This window comes from Caenorhabditis remanei, chromosome V, assembly GCF_010183535.1.
Source record: "Caenorhabditis remanei strain PX506 chromosome V, whole genome shotgun sequence".
Classification (NCBI taxonomy): domain Eukaryota; kingdom Metazoa; phylum Nematoda; class Chromadorea; order Rhabditida; family Rhabditidae; genus Caenorhabditis; species Caenorhabditis remanei.
In genome coordinates this window covers 10254684-10276161 of record NC_071332.1, presented here as the reverse complement: position 1 = coordinate 10276161, position 21478 = coordinate 10254684, and the positions used below count along the sequence as shown (strand labels likewise).

General features: G+C 36.7%; 5 protein-coding genes across 5 annotated transcripts; 4 read left to right on the top strand and 1 right to left on the bottom strand.

Moving 5' to 3' along the window:
* Window positions 1–177: 177 nt before the first annotated feature.
* On the top strand, window positions 178–1432 carry GCK72_018752 (uncharacterized protein; the record flags this gene model as incomplete). Its single annotated transcript, XM_003110258.2, has 6 exons — window positions 178–366; window positions 412–496; window positions 543–621; window positions 677–878; window positions 923–997; window positions 1046–1432. 6 exons carry the CDS (start codon window positions 178–180, stop codon window positions 1430–1432), a joined length of 1017 nt encoding a protein of 338 aa, XP_003110306.2.
* Window positions 1433–3787: 2355 nt separating this feature from the next.
* GCK72_018751 (uncharacterized protein) lies at window positions 3788–5258 on the top strand (the record flags this gene model as incomplete). Its single annotated transcript, XM_053732722.1, has 7 exons — window positions 3788–3967; window positions 4012–4136; window positions 4423–4557; window positions 4601–4742; window positions 4789–4917; window positions 4963–5140; window positions 5191–5258. 7 exons carry the CDS (start codon window positions 3788–3790, stop codon window positions 5256–5258), a joined length of 957 nt encoding a protein of 318 aa, XP_053581635.1.
* Window positions 5259–5453: 195 nt separating this feature from the next.
* Window positions 5454–7421, top strand: GCK72_018750 (uncharacterized protein; the record flags this gene model as incomplete). Its single annotated transcript, XM_053732721.1, has 6 exons — window positions 5454–5481; window positions 5533–5739; window positions 5786–6459; window positions 6810–7022; window positions 7073–7236; window positions 7283–7421. 6 exons carry the CDS (start codon window positions 5454–5456, stop codon window positions 7419–7421), a joined length of 1425 nt encoding a protein of 474 aa, XP_053581634.1.
* A 5028-nt stretch (window positions 7422–12449) lies between these two features.
* GCK72_018749 (uncharacterized protein) lies at window positions 12450–13812 on the top strand (the record flags this gene model as incomplete). The annotated part of the gene is made up of 5 exons (XM_003110431.2): window positions 12450–12579; window positions 12946–13024; window positions 13068–13344; window positions 13397–13525; window positions 13576–13812. The coding sequence occupies 5 exons, from the start codon at window positions 12450–12452 to the stop codon at window positions 13810–13812; spliced, it is 852 nt and encodes a 283-aa protein (XP_003110479.2).
* Window positions 13813–14705: 893 nt separating this feature from the next.
* Window positions 14706–18294, bottom strand: GCK72_018748 (uncharacterized protein; the record flags this gene model as incomplete). The annotated part of the gene is made up of 8 exons (XM_003110360.2): window positions 14706–14819; window positions 14876–16550; window positions 16624–16789; window positions 16844–17525; window positions 17600–17756; window positions 17807–17875; window positions 17925–18122; window positions 18170–18294. 8 exons carry the CDS (start codon window positions 18292–18294, stop codon window positions 14706–14708), a joined length of 3186 nt encoding a protein of 1061 aa, XP_003110408.2.
* Window positions 18295–21478: the final 3184 nt, after the last annotated feature.

Below are 21478 nucleotides of genomic sequence, written 5' to 3'. Positions count from 1 at the left end.
CCTATCCACGGGCCACATGGCCCAATCGAAATTTTCGTTGCCCAACCCTTGCCCAAAAATACCTGAGTTCTATTGTTCTGAATTTGAGAAATAAAGTAATCGAAAGGAGCTTATGTTCCTTAAAAACTATACAGAATGATATATAAGCACTGACTAGAATACATCTTTCACCACAAAATGGCAGTATCTCCATATCTCAGAACTTGTCAGTTTCTATGTTTTTTCATTGCCATCTTCGCCAACAGTTTACTGCTTTATTTAATCAAAATTCGAGCTGGTTCATCGTTCGGAAGATATCGAGTCATGATGATCTCATTCTCAATATATGCAATTTTCTACGCAACAGTGGAAATCCTGACACTGCCAGTAAGATTCAATAGAAGATAGTCTGTGAATTTTTTTTGATTACAGGTGATGCATCTTCATGGATCTGGAGTTTTATTTTACGTGAATAGCATTTTAAAAGATCATCTGACAGCTGGTGTAATGGTGTCAAGTGAGTCGGGATTCTAGATTTCCAGCGTTTCAATCTCTGTTTTCAGCTTTGTATTGTGGATCCTTTGCCTTTTGTATATCTATGCTTGCAACTCATTTCATTTTTCGATACATTGCAGTCTGCAGGTAAGAATTATAAGAACAAGGATCTATGGTGATTACACATTTATAATATTTTCAGAAACAACAAACTCTATTACTTCGAAGGATACAAAGTATATCTCTGGTTCATTCCTCCATGTATCCTTTTCATTATTTGGGGATCTTCAATTTATTTCAATTTTGGTCCAAATCAAAGCAAACGGGATTACTTCAGGGATGTAACGATGGAATTATATGAAGAAGACATTGACAAAATTGCCTTTGTGGCTCCTTTATACTTTGTAAGAAACTTTCAATTAGAAAATGCAATCATTCTCCTTTTTAGGTGCGCGGACCAGATGGTAAACGTCAATTTAATATTCAAGATCTGTTCGGAGCATCTTTGAGCTGTATTATCATGGTAACTTTCCCTTTAATCTCTTCCTTTCCAGTAATTTCATTCCTCCAGAGTTCCTGCTTCACCACTTGCATTGCTTGTGCTTACAAAACATATAAGAAGTTAAATGACTTCTCAACTCAAATGAGCAAAAGAACAAGAGCTCTCAACAAGCAACTCTTCTGGACTCTCGGATTTCAAACTCTTCTTCCATGTTTCACACAATACGTGCCTGTTGGACTTCTTTTCATTCTTCCGTTGTTTGAAATCGAAGTTGGAAAAGCTGGAAATTTGGTTGGAGTCACGTGTTGTCTGTATCCTGCAATGGATCCACTCATTGCAATTTTCATGATTGACAGATTCAGAAAATTCGTTTTTCGAACAGAATCTCCATCCACTACGAAAAGTTCGAAAGTATCTGCAATTAATTCTGACGGATTTTCGTCAACTGGAAAGTAGTTTGCTCATTTTATTGAATAAAGTTTCTCTAATTGTGTCAATGAAATATGATATCAGATGCAAAAAAGTTCAAAAATTGAGGACAAATTGAGTTACAAATCATAAGTTCTGTAAACATTCGACCGTTGTGCCAACCTGAATGAATTTAACTTCAGCTTTCTCTGGAATAATTTTAGATTTAGGTAAAACTGCCTTGTAACTTTTGATTTTTTATAAGATTTGTACTTACATGGGAATGACCCAAGGTGAAACGCTGGGTTTTCTTAGATATTTTGGGAAATGATAGCCCTTGCCCCAACTAGAACAAAATATAAATATTACGTGCCCCTTTTAAGTTTCCAGAGAATGGCAGACATAATTCCATTTTTTCGAATTTTTCGAGTTGAACCACTTCGAGAAATCGTAACTCGGTCAATTCAAGAGCAATCTTTTCAAACTAAAGTGTAACTGCAAGATATAGACCAAGGCTTCATAAAAGGTAACTGACGTATGTATCCAGCTGTGACTCCCGAATTACTATAAATGAAAATGTGAAAATTTGCACTTCTCATGAAATCAGAAAGTGGTCATTTTCGAAAAAAGGTATTTGGGAGACTATGTCTATCCGATTGCCAGTGACAAATAAGGTATATATACGTATTCAAATATATGGCTCACCTTTCATTCCAGAGACTTATTTTCATTTTTTCAGTTTTTCAGTTCAACTTCATGTATAGGGGTACGTCAATTCGTTAAAAATAACTTCCGCGTTTTTCAGTGAATTCTCCCTTTTTTTAGTTAGACGGCAATCACAATGTTTTAAAAACTATATTACGCTTAAATGTCAGTATACCTTTTGCTCAGAACAATTGATCAACTCTACAGTTGAAAAATCACACGTATCTATACATGAAGTTGAACTGAAAAATTGAAAAAATGAAAATAAGTCTCGTAAATGAAAGGTGAGCCATATATTTGAGCATGCATATGTACCTTATTTCAGATGTACGTCCGGATAGACATAGTCTCCCAAATACCTTTTTTCGAAAATGACCACTTTCTGATTTCATGAGAAGTGCAAAATTTCACATTTTGATTTGTAGTAATCTGGGAGTCATAGCTGGAAACATGAGTCTGTTACCTTTTATGAAGCCTTGGTCTATATCTTGCAATTACACTTTAGTTTGGGAAGATTACTCTTGAGTTGACCGAGTTATGATTTCTCGAAGTGGTTCAACTCGAAAAATTCGAAAAAACGGAATTATGTCTGCCATTCTCTGGAAACTTAAAAGGGGCAAGTAATATTTTTATTTTGTTCTAGTTGGGGTAAGGGCTATCATTTCCCAAAATGTCTAAGAAAACCCAGCGTTTCACCTTGGGTCATTCCCATGTTAGAAGCTTACAATAGAGATTGGTATTAATGTTTATCATTTTCAAAAAACTTTCCTGCGTTTATCGCTCCGTTGTATTATGTGAGTTTGTTGACTCTAATCTAAAAAATAAAAAGTTTCAGACTCATCAAGAAGATGGAAAATTTATTTTTATTTTTCGGATTTATCTGGATGCTTTCTAAGTTGTGGGATTATGGTATAAAAAGATCCATTTTAAAATACAATCCAGCTGTTTATGTTTCTCAACTTGCATCTTCTGCGCCTACAAAACTTATCATAAACTCCATGGTTCATCTCTCCAAATGAGCAAAAGAACTCGAAAACTCAGTGAACAACTCTTCTGGAGTCTTGGTCTTCAAACACTTCTTCCATGTTTCACACAATATATTCCAGTTGGATTAGTCTTCATACTCCCACTTTTTGAAATCGAAGTCGGAAAATACATCAATGCGGTTGGAGTATTTTGTAGTTTGTATCCTGGATTGGATCCACTCATTGCCATTTTCATCATTGATAGGTTCCGAAATTATTTATTAAGGAGAGAGAAGACAACGGAATCCCAAATATCGCAGATTTCAGTGTACAAATCACAAAGAGATTCTTCACTTGCATGACAAAAATATCTACATAAATGTGAACATTTCTTTGAAATAAAATATTTACATCCACGTGTTATGCAGATTCCTTTCTTCAAACCTTACTCTGATTCATAATTCAATTTTTGCTCTAATCAAGTTTTTACTAAATCTGTCTATTCTTTTCAAACTCCTCGTCGTGCCATTTCAAAACAAATCCTGAAAGCAAAATCGAGATTATTCATTGTTAAAATGATAAAATGAGTATTTGATTCTTTGCAATTTCAATGAAAAGAGTTACAAGAAAACGCATTACTCTTTCAATATTCGAAAAGTGATAATCCATTAGTGAGTATTTTTAATCTCCCAACACTGGCTGCGATCACTTCATTTTTATTCATTTGTCCAAAATGCTCTGGCTTCACATCGTGCAATACTCTGGTTTCTTTTTGGCCCAAATTACAAATTCCGTATTGATTTATCTCATTTTGACAAAAGCTGAAAAACTATTCGGTACATATCGTCATGTCATGTGCACTTTTGCAATGTATTCTCTCATTTATGCTTGGATTGAAGTGTTGACCCAACCGGTAAGTTGAATGTAACACTTTAGTTTAGTCCTCGTTTTTTTCAGGTCATGCATATCAAGGGACCTTGTTTCATTGTTTTTATGGATAGTCCGTTGAAGTATCACAGTTGGATTGGCAATATGATCACATGTAAGTACAGTTTGAAGTTGGTCTACACTGAACATTTCAGGTTTGTACTGTGGCTCATTCGCTCTTGTCATTTCTCTTCTGGCTGCTCAGTTTTTCTATCGATATGTGGCTATGTGCAGGTAACTGAAATAGTTAAATATGAAAAAAAATCAACGTAAGAATTATTGAAAGAATATTTTGATCGGTTTTGTGTTTCCATCTCATAAAAACATTACTTGTTTTTAATTTGATTACCCAGAAGTTAGTGAGAAAAGAGTTTAACCTACTAAGACACGAGTCTATCAGTTATTCTGACCACACTCATTACCACCGAGCTTCTCGTTTAGACCGGAACTTCTCGCGAAGATCGAAGGATTCAAACTCACTTACATCTTCATTCCATGCATCGTCTGCTTCGTATTGTGGTTTGAATTTGTTTATTATGGAATGGCGAACACTGTGGAAAAACAGATTTATATGAAGTAAGTCTAGGATTTTCGCTTTTTCCGAATAATCTAATTTCAGGGAAGAACTAGAAAACTATTATGAAGAAGACTCTGAAAGAGTTGCTTTCATTGCACCAATGTATTGGTCCATTGGAAAAAATGGAGAGAAAATTTGGAAGTTTGGGGAAATAATGGGTTCTACTGGCTGTGTTTGTATTATTGTAAGTGAGCAAATTGCATTAGTTTGTCTTATTTCTGAAGTTACAGGCCGTATGTTTCTCCACTATTGTTATCTGTGCAACAAATATTTATCTGACAATGAAAAGTGTCAATTGTCATATGAGTGCACGAACATTGGAGTTGAATCATCAACTTTTTCTCACTCTCACTTTCCAGGTAGTTGTTGATTTTGAAGATCGCATCCATTTCAAAGATTTTCAGACTCTCCTCCCATTTATTATGATGTACAGTCCAGTTGGTTTGTTGATTACTCTTCCACTTTTTGAAGTTTATGTCGGGAGCATTGCCAACTTCGTTCCAGCAAGTCTTGCAGTCTATCCATCTTTGGAACCACTTATCGCAATGATTTGTATCAAAGATTTTAGAAAAACCATTCTGTGTAAGCTACTAAATTTAAAAAAAAACAAAAAGAAATTTTAAAATATTCAGGTTCCTCATGGAGAAAGATTTCTCCGAGAGTTACGGCATATATTACGAGTTCAAGTGCGATTCTTTAACTGACGGACTGATTTCATTTTTTTCTAATTTTGATTGCGTGAATAAATCACTTCTCACATTCTTGCGTGGACTGGTTAATGAAAATAAAATATATCCATTTCCCCGTTGATATTATCTTTTCCCATCATCATTTTATTTTTATCATTTTTTGTAGTTACTTTCAAATCATCCAAACATTCGTTATATCAACGAAGATGGCTTCAGGTTATAAAAATTTGGACGGTAGGAATTCATGGAGTCAAGTTATAAAATAAGTTTCTACTCCGTTTTCAGAAAATTCTGCTAAGCTGGATATCGATGAGTTGATCATTAAAATTCTGTCAGTTGGCCATCCAGAGAAGAGCATGACAAAGACAGTTAAAGAACAAGATTTGATTCATTTGTGTCATTTAGCAAAGAAGAGTTTCATGCTTCAACCAGTTATGTTAGAAGTAGAAGCACCGATTAAAGTATGTGGAGATGTTCATGGACAGTATTCAGGTTGAGAAATGCTGAACGAACCGGGGAAACTGTAATCTGTTTTTAGATGTTGTCCGTCTCTTCCATATTGCTCGTTTCCCTCCACATTCTAATTATATTTTTCTCGGAGACTATGTGGATCGTGGACGTCAGAATCTTGAACTTATCACCTTGTTTCTCTGCTACAAAATCAAATTTTTCGATCGATTCTACATGTTACGTGGAAATCATGAATGTCCAGCTGTCAATCGTGTCTATGGATTCTATGAAGAGTGCAATAAACGATATGCGAGTACTCGTTTATGGCTTGCCTTTCAAGAAGCGTTCGCTGCGATGCCATTCACTGGACTCATTTCGGGACGAATTCTCTGCATGCACGGTGGATTGTCACCTAAATTAACAAATATTGATGTTCTTCGTGATTTGACTCGTCCAATGGATCCACCTAGTCCATCTCTTCATATTGATTTGCTTTGGAGTGATCCTGATAACTCAATTAGTGATTGGGCACCAAATGTTCGAGGAGTTTCATACATTTTCGGAGCAAATGTGGTGAAACAACAAATTGAAACATTGGGAATCGATTTGATTGCAAGGGCTCATCAAGTTGTTCAAGATGGATACGAGTTCTTTGCGGATAAGAAACTGGTGACAATCTTCTCGGCTCCTCATTACTGTGGACAGTTCGATAATTCTGCAGCAATAATGAGTGTCGATGAGAACTTGATATGCTCGTTCCATGTAAGTTTAAGCGGACTGAATTAATTTAAATAGTGAGCTTTGCGAAATTCAGGTACTTCGTCCGTCAACCAAAAAGATAAGAACTCCGTCAATGCATTGAACGTTTTTTGACAGTTTTTTCCAGCAAATGAATGTTTTGGTTTTTGAATTTTGAATTCTCGGGAGTACTTAAATAGTGTAATTAAGCATAGTTAAGATCTATCATGTATGTTTCGAAAACAAAATCATGTTCATCTCGAAGACGGAAACAATCGCAGGAGGAAACTATAGTTTGATCAATTCATGAGAACGGAACACATAACGTTTTTCAATATCCTGTCGCACCGACATATTCCTTTTCTCGCTTTTAGTCAATCTATCCTCTCGATCATCTTCATTTCAAGATGCGCGGTATTCATATTGCTCAGTATACATCATTTGTTGGAGCTCAACTGGCCAATTCATTTTTGATCTACTTGATAATTACAAGATCAGATAAACAATTTGGTGACTTTCGGTATATAATGGGATTGTTCGCTTTCTACGCAATGTTTTACGCATGGGTTGAGATTTTCACGCAGCCGGTAGTTTCAGTTTTATGTAAAAACTCAAGTATCAAGTATACTAACTGCAGCTTACGTTCATCGAGGGCCCATTACTGGGAGTCGTTGTGGACAGTCCAATGAGATATCAAAAACGGATTGGTCACTACGTGGTCTGTCTGTTCTGTGCTTGTTTTGGACTGTGTATCTCACTGTTGGCTACGCAATTTTACTATAGATATTTAGCACTTTGCAAGTATGCACTCTGTTTACAAAAGTAATGAATTCTGTTTAATTTTCAGACCAAAAATGCTCGAGAAAGTATCTGGTCGTAAACTTCCTCTTATTTTCATTCCTGCTGTTCTTGTCTTTGTGTTTTGGTATATCAATGTTCTGATTGGAATGGCCGACACCTACGAAAAAGATGTTTTTCTATGGTAATATCAGGAAATACTCACGTAATTTCCAGGCAGTTAGCCGACGAAAACGGCTATTAGCCGTCGATTTCGGCGCGGTTGCCATATGTATATGGCAGCCGCGCCGAAATCGTCGGCTAACTGCCGTTTCCGTCGGCTAACTGCCGTTTTCGTCGGCTAACTGCCGTTTCGGTAGTTTCCTATCCTGGGAGGAACTCGCCATGTAGGTGCCGTTTACATGCCGTTTACACGCCGATACCGCGCTGCTTAGGTGCCAAATATTTCAAATATTTTGAAAGTCGGTAATTTATTTAACCGATTTTAAAGTGGAAGACGGCATTTTGTGAAAATTTGAGTTCCAATATTCGTGGGCTACTTTTCACTTATTTTCTCCAATCTCTTAACTAAATGGAATTGATTTTATGTGCGGTAAATTTTATATACTGATATGTGTCTGTATCATGTGCTTTTTATCCATGAAAGAACAAAAGTGGCCTATTTCCTTCGACTTTTACCTTGTCCTCAGGCCATGTATCTGATCGTGTCGTGAGGGCAAGCCACCTTAGTGATGACTCTGGCAAAATTTAGATCATATTATTAACCAGCCTGTCTCCCCCGCCTTCGGCGGTTGAGCCGGCTGGTCTCTCTTCATTCACGTGGTCATTGACTTTCCAATGTGCCCGCATGGCCGAGTGGTCTAAAGCGGCGGTCGTTGTCCAAAGCACGTCAGTTCGGTTTTGCCCGCTGGTTCAGTTTCTCTTCTCTTTCCAAAACCGTTGCGGACAGCGCCTCAGACAACGCCCAATTGTCTTTTATATATATATTATTAATAGTATTTCCAATTCATATCGTGGATATATATCGAAAAGCAGCAGCCGACATCTCACGACTTCCGCGCGTCACTATGTTTAGTGTGGTGCCGCTTTGATGCCCACCAAGTCGCCACATGGGCGCCGTTTAGTTGCCAAACGCCACTTAGATGCCGGATACTCCCCGACTTGACCTTATTTGCCGTTTCGATCCCATTTCGGTGCCACATCGGCTAACTGCCATTTACCTCGGCTAACTGCCGTTTTTCACGGCCAACTGCCGTTTTCAGCGGCTAACTCCCGAAACTCGTGGCTAACTCCCAGATAGGTGCCATCCACGCGCCAAAAATTACGTGAGTAGAATCGTTGTTCCTCGTTTCTCCATAAACTCCCATACTTTCCAGTTCACATAATCTATCTGTTCGATCACTATTTCTAAAGATCACTCTCTCCAGTCAGACAACTTTTCTAGTTGAACAAACAGAATGTTTTGTTTCAGTGGACACTGAATCATCTTTCATTTCCTCATAAATCAGAATCTTCTGACATCAATTGAAGTTTCTGACATGATGTGTCCGTAATAGTTAGACGAGAAAAACTAAAAAAAAACACGATCCCTGAAATTTCATTTCCATTTCGAATGTAAGCTCAAGTATTTTTTCATTTTGATATGCGTTGGTCGTACAAATAAGATATATAAAATTTGTAAGATCAGATTTTTTCGAGCAAGCCAGTACGTTCGATACGTCATTGTTTGTAAAATGCACTCATAGCCGAAAACAACGCCGTCTGTCTGACTGGTTGACAGGAGTCACAAAAGTACTAATTTTCACAAATTTCAGGCTTTGATCCCATTTATTTTGATGTACTGCCCAGTCGGATTGCTCTATGTGTTCCCGTTTTTTGAACTCGAAGTCAGATGGTTGCTCAGTATCCCAGGGCTATCATGTTGCATTTATCCATCTGTTGAACCTTTTATTGCAATATTCTGTCTCAAAGGATTTAGAAATATCGTTTTATGTAAAAAAGGTTCTTCAAGTGGATACTCAATATCGAACCCTGTAGATGCCATAAGTAGGAGTATTGCACCGAAATATACTACTTCAAATAAGGTTTTCGTACGGATTGTGTGAACTTTTTATGAATAAAATAATCTGTTTTCTTGTTTTTTAAAATGGATTTAGATATGACAATTATGAATCACACAGATCCGTGAATATCCAAATCCAGAAGAGTGAAATCATTTGTTACTATGAAAAACAAGGAATTGGAGAAAACAACAAGGAGTTTGAAGATACGATCTGTTATTTGATGTTCAGTAATTGTCGCTTTGTATCCGTTTGATGATTCTTTATTTATCTGAAATCCTCTACTAAAGTTTTCAAACAAAAATAAGAGAGGGATACTTGAAGTCATTGGGACGTACCTATAGACAAGGCTGTCAGAAATCGCTGCCTTTTTCCTGAGAATTTCAAACAGCCGCGGCTTTCTAGAGTTTCAAGGGAAAACATGACTCAATATACTTTTGACTATTTGGTACCAATTTGACAACCGGGGTTCGCCCCCCACAGGTACCAAAACGTTTTTGGGCCGACCGCAACTATTTGAGATTTTCAAGAAAAAGTCGAGGCCGGCCTTGCGACAGCCTTGCCTATAGAAGATAAAAATAATTATCTGTTCCTAGAGAAGTCACAACCTGTATTTGCTAGCTGGCATTACAGTATTCTATACCTGATGCCTCAACATGGGCTCTGCTCTCTAATGATGTTTGGTTTATTCTCAATTAAAAGTCTGAACATGTGATAGAACTTGTCCACTTCCTCAAACAAACTCCAAAATGAAAACACCTGGATTACCCGTCTGTAGTTCATACAGAAGAATGGAAATTCACCAGAAAACGGAATAAGATTTGCAAAGAATTCTTTGTTTTTCATTACTGTAGGTTATTTCAAAAAAAAATCACAGCATTCAAACTATTGGACAAATTCTCAACTCCCCTCAACAGTTACAACACAAATTCAAAGATCATACGAACCCCTCAAGGACTAACAGTTAAGAGACAATCTCTGACTGGCTCGAGCATAGGCCTACAGGCCATGTTACACATGTACCAAGTTGATCCGTTTTGGCTGATTTTTTGATATGTTAGTACCCCAGGAATTCTAAGATTTTTATACCATACCAGATTAGGCTCCGCCCCTTTTGACCTATCGAAACGATCGATTGAAGTGGAAAAATGAAAATTTTTCTTTCGAAAGATAGGACAAAAATCGCTTCAGAAATGAATTACCAGCCTTATTTTGTGCATTTTATAAGATAAACTATTTTTTCTAGCTCCCCTGCATCATATAGAAAAAATCACTTTTTTGAAAAAATTGTCAATTTTTTCATGTTTTTTGGATTTTTCGGCAGGTCGAAGTACTGTGGTCCGAAGCAAATTTATCATGATTAGATACATATTTGTGTTGGCTATTTGAAAATATAAACACCTTCCCCAGATTTTAGTGGCTAGCCGAGTTATGATCAAAAAAGTGACGAAATTTGATGCATTTCAATGTACCCCCCCTCCATGGTATAAAATGGCTGGATGACGAAAATCAAAAATATTTTGGATTTGAGTTATTTAAAGTTAAAATAGTATTCACACAAATTTGCAGACAATTCTGGGCATGTTTCAGTGAGTTACAGACACTTCTTCCATTTTTCGAGTCAAAAAGTTTGACCTTTCGTAACTTTCCAGATTGTGGCTCAATATCTTAGAAACACCTGGAAAACAGTGAAATATACTTTAGAAACAGAAATAAATAGTTGAAAATCAGTTTTTTTCGCTTTGTTCAATTTTCGTTTCAGTTCATATCTGATAGCTTCATGGATCTACGAGAGAAAGATATTCTGAGACATGAACTACCAGCATTCTATCTTAAAACATATTTTCATTCATGTATTTCTGTTTCTAAAGTATATTTCACTGTTTTCCAGGTGTTTCTAAGATATTGAGCCACAATCTGGAAAGTTACGAAAGGTCAAACTTTTTGACTCGAAAAATGGAAGAAGTGTCTGTAACTCACTGAAACATGCCCAGAATTGTCTGCAAATTTGTGTGAATACTATTTTAACTTTAAATAACTCAAATCCAAAATATTTTTGATTTTCGTCATCCAGCCATTTTATACCATGGAGGGGGGTACATTGAAATGCATCAAATTTCGTCACTTTTTTGATCATAACTCGGCTAGCCACTAAAATCTGGGGAAGGTGTTTATATTTTCAAATAGCCAACACAAATATGTATCTAATCATGATAAATTTGCTTCGGACCACAGTACTTCGACCTGCCGAAAAATCCAAAAAACATGAAAAAATTGACAATTTTTTCAAAAAAGTGATTTTTTCTATATGATGCAGGGGAGCTAGAAAAAATAGTTTATCTTATAAAATGCACAAAATAAGGCTGGTAATTCATTTCTGAAGCGATTTTTGTCCTATCTTTCGAAAGAAAAATTTTCATTTTTCCACTTCAATCGATCGTTTCGATAGGTCAAAAGGGGCGGAGCCTAATCTGGTATGGTATAAAAATCTTAGAATTCCTGGGGTACTAACATATCAAAAAATCAGCCAAAACGGATCAACTTGGTACATGTGTAACATGGCCTGTAGGCTTGAGCGAGACATGGTCTCTTAAAAATTTTAGTTCAAATTTCATTGAGTTAGTGATCATTCTCTGATTTCTCAGAAAGAGATTAACGAGATCATTCATCAACTTGTTGATTGCTATCCGCTGAGAAAATTTAACTTGAACATTTTTGAAAAACATATCGAAACATCGTTTTTTCTCCCGCCTCACAACCTGCTCTTCCGCTTAATCTCTTCTTATTTGTCTTCTTAAATCAGACATTGATCTCATCTCAGAAGTATTGTCTGCTTATTTTCTACTTCCTTCAATAATGAATCATTGGCTGTTGAGCAGGTGATTTTGATAGATACAAGTCCACTTAACACTACAATTTCTTTTTTTTTCCTCTCCTCCTCCTCCGGAACGAAACGCCTCCAAGTCTATGGTATAAAGTAAACCTCAGAGTTTTTAGTTTCTTCACTTGCCCGTAATGATGTATCAAATTCTTCATTCTATTCAATTCGTCAGTTTCGTTGTTTCTCAATTTACAAATGGTTTCTTATTATATTTAATTTGGACAAAAGCTCGTAAAGTTTTTGGAGCATACAGTTATTTGATGGCTACTTTTTCAATGTATGCAATTCTTTATAATTATGTGGATGTGATAACTCAGCCATTGGTTGTGATAGAGAAGCAAATGTATGTTGTGGTTAATCACGGACCAATTCGACATGTTCCAGGCGTTGGTTTCGTCTTCACATGTAAGTTGTTTTATACAATTGCTGATGGGTTAAACAGATTAAAAAATTTGATAATGGTAACTTATAGGACTATTCACGCCCGGAAAGCAACGTTTTTTCCCACAATTCATTTACCTGAAAAACCGGAAAACCTTTTTTCGGACGTGAATAGCCCCGTTATTGATGCTAAAAATGTAAGGCATCGACTTACTCTCAGAAAATAAACCGAAGTGTCTAGACGTTCCCAGTTTTCTTTGAACACCTTTGGATGTCTGATATTTTCGGAAAATCAACAAATAGTCTGAGTTAGATAGCATCGTGTATAGGAACTTTTGAAACGGCATTTCGTGGCAGACGCCAAACAAAACAGAAAAAGTTTGATTTCAGGTCTCTTCGGATCATCTTTCGGACTCTGCATATCTCTTCTGTCAACTCAGTTTTTCTATAGATACCTAGCAGTTTGCAGGTACCATTTTCTTCGAATGAAAGACTTTACACATTTGTTTCAGGCCAAAGTCACTGGCCTATCTAGAAGGTCATCAATTCCTTCTCATCTTTGCTCCTGCTCTTTTCGTCTCTGTCACTTGGTTCTTTTTCTGTTTTTTCGGACTCGACATGACACCGGAGAAACAAGAAATGTTGAAGATTCCATTTATGGAGTACTATGGAGAAGATTCAAAGACGATGTCGTATGTCAGTGGCCTCTTTTGGAGTTATGACAAGAATGGAATTGCTCACTGGAACACAAAAGATTGTGTTGGATCACTTGGATTAGCTGCCTTAATGGTAAATATTATCTTCACGTCAATGAAGAAAATTCGTATTTTTCCATTTCCAGATAATTTGCTGTTCCACAATTGTGGTTTGCGCAGTAAAAACGTACAATAAGATGAATGATGCGAGTAATTCTTTGAGTGATCGAACGAAAGAACTCAATCGACAGTTGTTTATCACTTTGAGTCTACAGGTAATTGAGCTTTCCCTTGAAAAGTTTTTAACTAAGAAATTGAATTTCAGACTCTTCTCCCATTCATGCTAATGTATGGACCTGTTGGACTTCTATTTCTATTTCCACTCTTTCAAGTCAACATTGATTTTTTATCAAGTTCAGCAGCTGCGTCAACTGCAATTTATCCTGCTGTAGAGCCATTGATTGCTATCTTTTGTATTAAAACTTTCCGGAGAAGCCTATTTTGTTACAAAAATCTTGGAAAAATATCAAGTGCAGCGGTTTCTACAGTCAGAAGCGGATGAACAACTGTTTTACTTTTTTATAATATAATTGCATGTGAAATGAACTCATTAATCAAATATTCTTTGAGCTGACGTTTTAGACAATACAACCACGAAATAACAAAGACATGTTTGTAAACAGAAATAGAGACGAATAGGCACTCAAAGTATTTCATCTTCAAAACTTTTCGCCCAGCGCAGTACCCAAAGTGTTAGAGTATTCGGAGCAGGGTTGGAAAATTCCGGGTCGGGCCGACTGAAAAATTTTCCTCGACCCGGCTACTGTAGAAATTTGAAATTTATTGAAAAAATGTTGAATTTTTTTCGCAAAAAAGTCGAATTTTCGACTATGTTTTGGAATATCGATAAAAACTGAAGTGTACGAGAATTTTGGAGAATTTTGATTATTTTCAATGAAAATTTCGAAAAAAATATGTGAAAAAATTGTGCACATTTTTTGAATCCGGGCCGGACCGGCAAAAATTTCTGTCAGCCCGGGATTTCCCAACCCTGATTCGGAGATCTCTTCCCAAAAAGTTCTACTCCCATTCTATCGTTTGGCAGTTTGCTGATTGAATGGGTTCAGATATTTTCTCTTGTTTTCTCTCTTTCTTCATTTCGTAGCGTGAAGATACTAAAACCATCAAAGTACTTTTTCTCACTAATCTTTGTTTTTTTGACGGTATCAAACAAGTGTTGTTGATTATTTTCATTGCAAAAATTCTCGTCTTCTCTTTTTTCACGCCGTTATCATGTGTTAAGACTGGCGTCACTTTCATCACTGATAGTGATAAACACATTTCTTGAAATATCTGATGATGTTCCGAAACCAAAGAATTGAGAAAATGTGTTTATTAAACCTAATCTACTTCAAAAAATAAAGCATTTCAATATATACATGAGATCGTAGGAGTTCACCATTTGACGATTTGAACCAACTTGTTCTTCGGGTAGTTTCGGATTCCGTACTTGCGGACTTCGTTGAAAATCCAGATCCAGATACCGACGACGACTGGGACGAGCCAGCACTGAAAAAGGATACATTGAGAACATTGCAACTAGAAGTTCAGATGAGTTAACATACCTCCCATGGTGGTGGTGCAGATCCGAAAACATATTGAACTCCTGGAACGAAAGTGAACAGACAGATAAGGAGAAGATCAATGATAACAGCAAGAATGGCAACAATATTGGCCATTCCGTGAACGAAAATCGAGACACGGCGAGTCAAACACATCCATAAATGCCATGCTTGTCCAACAACGACAGCGATATGGAATGCAGCAGCAGCCTGAGCAGCCATATGAACTTGTTCAGCAGCAGTCAAAACGACTCCGCTTGATGTTGTGAAGTTAGATGCTCCGACTTTGAAGTGGTCGTTTGCAGTGAAGGCAAGTTCCAGTGGACGAACTCCGTTGAGGTAATAAGAGAGAAGATAGGCGACCACTCCTCCAACAGAAATGAAGATTGACATGAAGAGGTAAGTGTAAGTGATGAGTCCTTTGGTAACAAGATGAGTCTCCTTCTTTCTTGGTGGTTGCAACATAATATCTGCTTCAGGACCTTCGTAAGCCAATGAGACTGCTGGAGGGATATCAGTGATAAGATCAATTGAGAGAATTTGAACTGGGGTTAATCCGAGAGGGAATCCAAAGAAGAAATTGAGCATGACTGGAACAAGTTCTGGCCACATGTGGGTCATTGTGTAGGCGATTGTTTTGCGGAGATTGTCGAAAAGAAGACGTCCCTCTTCGATTCCGGCAACGATTGATGAGAAGTTATCATCGAGAAGAATGATATCAGCTGCTTGTTTGGCTACATCACTTCCAGCAAGTCCCATCGCAACTCCGACATCAGCCTTCTTCAATGCTGGGGCATCATTCACACCATCTCCAGTTACAGTCACGCATTCTCCTCTCTTCTGACTTTCCGTTACAATCAATAACTTGTGTTCTGGAGTAGTTCTCGCGAAAACAATGTATCGATGTTCCAACAGTGCATCCCATTGTTTCTCATTGAGTGCCGGAAGTTCTGGTCCAGTGATGACTGCCCAATCTTGAGAATTGGTTCTTCGAATGACTTGACGATGATGATCCAAGTTTGTCACCTCTTCAGAATCAATCATTCCGATTTGACGAGCGATGGCAGTGGCAGTTGATTTGTGATCTCCAGTAACCATATAAACTTTGATTCCAGCCTCTTTACAAGCCTTGATAGCTCTTGGAGTATCATCTCTTGGTGGATCCATAATAGCACTCATTCCCAAGAAATCCCATCCATCCATTGGAACAGTGTTTGATTTGATTGAGAAGACAGAGGAAGCTGGAGCGCGGAATTTCTTTGTGGCAAATCCAATGACACGACATCCTTCATCTCCGAATGTTTCATAAGCCTCATTGAAGTCATCCATTCTTTTCTCGTTCAATTCCATACTGACTCCATCAATATTCAATGAAGAACAACTCTTGATAAGTACTTCTGGTGCACCCTTGATCATCAAAATGAACTCAACATCAGCATTCATTCGTTTTCTTTCATCCATTTCATTCCACGTGCTTTCAGTTGTCACCAAAATCAAATGATACTTTCGGACGGAATTGAATGGAACCTCAAACACCACGTGGAAGTTATCTCTGACTTCTTTGGCATCCAACATTCCAGAAGCATATCTCAATAGTGCGACTTCCGATGGATTTCCCGAAATGAGCATTTCTTTGACTGGTTGTGATCGGTAAACCGTGAGGTCCAATTCAGAGTCACTATAAAAAACAGGATGTTTTTAATGACTTTTTAATCTTTTTTCTTCCGTTTTTCAAATGAAAAACAACTTACACTCTTGGTGGTCTAATTTTGGTTGTCAAATTGCTTTCGATTCTCGCCTTGTTACAGACACAGATAACACTTAGAATGTCTGAAAGTGGTGCGTCATACCATCCGAGAGTGTTCATCGCATTCAAATTTCTCTTCTTCGTTGTACGTCCAGTGTTCTCTGGTCTGGCTGGAAATAAGGTACCTTAGTTAAACGAATATTGTCTGATGTTTGAATACTTACCACTGTTGTATGAGTTATTGTACCACAAATCAGTGACAGTCATACAATTCTTTGTCAAAGTTCCTGTCTTATCCGAAGCAATGACTGTGGTTGCTCCAACACTGTCAATCTTTTCCAACTTCTTCAAAAACACATTTTTCTTTGCCATTCTTCTAGCAATAATTGTCAATTCAGTAGTGACTGTAGTTGGCAATCCTTGTGGAACATTCGCAATGATGACCATAAGAAAACCAGTGACGAACAGACGAATGACATCATTTCCTCCATTTACAATAAGTCCAATTGAGAAGATGACAGTAGCCATGGTGATAGCCATGATAGTGATGAACTGAACAAATCTCTCAATTTCAGTCTCGAATTTGCATTTTTTGTCTTTCTGTCCGAGTGTCAATGAAGCAATTTGTCCGATAACAGTGTTCTCTCCAGTACGAATAACAATTCCATATCCTTCTCCATCAACACAGAATGATCCATTGAATGCAATATTGTAAGATTCAAAGATTGAAACGTTGACAGCTGCATCCTTTGCATTGAATTCCAATGGTTCAGCTTCTCCGGTGATTGAACTTGTTTCCAGGAAGAAGTCTGTGCATCCAATGATTCTCATATCAGCTGGAACTTTGCATCCAGAGCGGACGACAACGATGTCACCGACCACCAACTCTTCAGGGTTCAGCAGTATCTAAAAATAATAAATAAAGGTTAATTTCCGGTGTGCTTAAGGCATCATCAATGTGATAAGCACAATAGACCTACTTCTTTTCCATCTCTTATCACTTGGCAAGATGTCGGCATGAGTGTTTGGAAAGCACGAACTACTTCAACTCCTTTTTTCTCTTCAAAGAATGAGACAATACACATGAGAAAGACGATGGCGACGATGAAAATACCGACATAGAGATTGAGAGCATCACTGGAAATGTATTATCTTGTTAATCTAATGTTTGAAAATTTCAATCTCACGTTGGGTCATATATGTAAGTCAAAAAGCAAAGAGCAGCAGCACCAAACATAAGTAACCAGAGAAGATTTCTGGAAAATAAACACATGATTATTAGGGTTCCGAAAACAGAAAACTCACTTGAATTGTCTGAAGAAAAGTTCCATATTACTGATGGTTTTTGGTGGGGACAGAGCATTTTTTCCGTCGGTTTGCAGTTTGTGAGCAGCTTCTTGTTTAGTCAATCCTTTGGATCTTTTTGGTTCAACAATATCAATGTGAGAATGGAAAAATCGTTCGGAAAGTTGAGCAATGTGCATCTGATGCTCAACAAAAGAGCTGAAATTTCACTCGTTTTTTGAAAGAACTAATCAGAAATAACTCACGCAGAGAGATCCTTGTGGGTTGCTTCCTTGACACTGTTATTTTCAGTGTCATTTTTAGCTCCGCGACAGCGAAGCATTCGAATCACCCCAAGAAGGAATCCTAAATAAGTAAGAGGTATTATCATTTTCAGAGTTATAATGAATGAAAACTAACCCATTTTGAATTAGATCGAGTTCCGTAACAAAAAGACGAGTGAGAAGACAAATGAAACTCGAAGTTCTCAATAAAAATTGTAGGCGATTCTGAATATATACGCGACGCCTACAGTAGTCTTGTGACATCACTTTTTGGCATTCCGTCGGCGCCCCGCCTCCAGTGTGTTTTAGGTTTGACCATTGGAAAAGACCAAAAAAGAACAACTGGACGGAGAGATAGAGTGGAGGAGATTCATTTGAGGTGATAGAGAGGAATGAAGTTAGACGATAGTTTGATTTCAATCATTTAGACATTTGAATTCTTCCTGGAACATTTAGAAGTTGGCGACTGTGTCAGAATTACCTGGAACGTTTCAGATTGAACGTTTTGAATGTGTATTTCAAGTTAATAGAGGGTTAGAAAACTAAATCTTTATCACAATCATCAGGGAACTCAAAATCATTTCAACTTTTTATCATGGTTTCAGTTCATTTCACATTTTTCGATTTCTTCGGAGGTTTTCTTTAGAAACTGTTTTATTTTTGAGTTGGCTTTTTAAACTGAATTACTATTATACAGCCAGTAATATTCATTTAAATTCGTTTCATATTCTATTAGAATATTATTAAATGCCATCTCTACATTCTTTATTGCGTATTTATAATCTTCCAAAGACTAAATTGTACAAAAACTATCAAACAACCTAACTTTCAAAATATTTCCCAAATTTGTCAACACGTCACATTGTCTCTTCTGGCCTTCAGATTATCATAAAGTCTGCACCCGATTTGCACCCGACCACTCAACTAATCCTGTTTTCAAAATTTACACTATCTTTGATTGTTGTCTTCTAAGAAAAGTTTATAGAATTAAAACAGACAATCATATCGTTTTGATGGCCAAGAAGCCTTGAACTTGGCTTTTCAGATTACGGTACTTTCTCTTGCGCATTTTTCAGCTTCTTTGTCAATGAATAAGTAAACAAAGGAAGTAGAGATACGGTAGAAAAAACAAGTTTTTAGGTTTCAGTTTGCAAAAAAAAACAGTCACTGATAACATTTGTTTAATCAAAAATCAAACATTTCAAAACATTTTTTGAATTTCATGCTTATATTTGGTAAAACGTTTAGAATTTCTGTATTCCAGTTTTGAAACTGAAAACTTCTCTCGAAATTTCAAGGTAAGAGGTTTCTCAGAACTAAGATTTCCTTGGTATAAATTATAATGAATACAGATGTTCAGGGGTCATTGATTGATTTGATTTATTTTTTATTTGAAGGACTTTCACCACTTATACAAATAAGAAAAAAAGAAACAGTTATAATTTAAAAGTTAGAGTGTTTAAGTATTAAAAACGGTTCCACAAAATTAAAAGAAATATTACATCGAAATACATCGGAATTAGGAAAACTGGGGAATATATGAGGGGGGAGTTTATTCCAACAGGAGATAATCCTGTTGGTAAAAAATTGGCAAGTGTTCTTAGTGCTGTTTGATAATTTAGATTTGATATAATAAGAGTGACGGCGTAAATTATTACTAAAACGAGGAAGACTTATGTGCACGTCGTTATAAATTCTTACTTCTTTACTAACAAGAATCTTATACATAAAAACTAAATCAATAATAATGCGTCTATGTTCAAGAGAAAGAATATCACAATGTTTAATGGATTCAAAATAAGATATGTAAGGAATATTAAATTTACGAAAAACCCGAAAAATAAAAGTTTTTTGGACTGACTCGATTAGCCTAACTTGTTCTTTAGATGTGGGGGAGAAAACAGTAGACCCATATTCCAAAAGGGGACGAACATAGATTTTAAAGCATTTGATGAAAATTTCGAAGTCAGCATGACGGAGAACATTGAAAAATATGTTGACTCTTTGATGGGCTTTGCGAAGTGTGACATCAAGGTGGTTTGAGAAGTTAAGATCAGAATTGAAAATGATACCCAAGTCTCGAATAATTTTTGTTTGGGGAATAATTGCGTCATTAATGGAAAAGTTCAATGAAGCTGAGTTAGAGTGTTTTTTAGAATGATTAAACGATATTACTTCACATTTTTCAGGCGCAACACCCATTTGCCAGTTGTCACACCATACACTTAGTCTAACAAGATCTTTTTTGATGCAGTCGGCGTTAGTAGAAAATTGAAAGTTGAAATTATCTGGTGATAGAGAAAGACTATTTTGAATTGTAAATGATTAAGGAAAAAAGGAAAAACTGATGTTATTGGAGTCCTGGAAGCAAATTTTTTAAAAAAATCTTGAATCGAGTTTAGTGTGTCAAATCAATACAAATATACATTCCCTTAAAAATAAGTAGTAAGATTCAACATTCGGTTTTATTGAGTCTCGTTTTCAGGTCGAACCGAAAATTATCTTCTTAATTAATGTATCCGCTTTTTTCTTCCCGTTCTCCTCTGCTGTACATGTTTGTGGAAATGAAACTAAATTCATAACAAAACCGACAAAGTACAGTTATTTCTGATTCGAAAACATCTGGCTCGAGGTTCAGTTCACAACAGGATCAAATAGAATGAAGTTATAAAGCTGGTGCCTAAAATCGCATAGAAAAGTTGTGCAGTCAATAAAAAAACTAAATTATTTATATTCGCCCATATTTATAGTCCAAAAACCAGAATCCAAGTGAATTTTTGTAATCAATCATCGAAACGTCAAAACACTGAACATCCAAATGATGTCAATTCAAGAGGCTTTGAATCCTACGATCAGCTATCAATCGTTTATTACTTTTGCTTTTGAATACGGAGTGTTTGATTTCTGTGGCCAACGTCATCAGACCAAAAGGAAATTCATTGCTTCTGTCTCCGCGGGATCCAAAAATTCAAAGAGTTCAAACTGTGAAATGTTTTTCTTTCTTCTCTCTTTCTAATCGCATCATTTAATATCTCGGAAAAGGTTGTTTCCCAGCAAACGACGTCTTCATTTTTCTCATCGCATTTCGGTTTTTGGTTCTGTAACGTTTCGTATTCCCAACTTTATGAGGGGTGTCAAAATGTCCTCACAGCTGATCGAAAGAAAACGGGAAACTGCGAGAAGGCCCATTTATTACCAAATGATATCATTCTTCTCTTCTTTTTCTTCTTTTTTCTTCTTCTTCTTCTTGTTCTCTTTCGTTTCGTTCAGGGTGTGAAGATTAGAGAATTA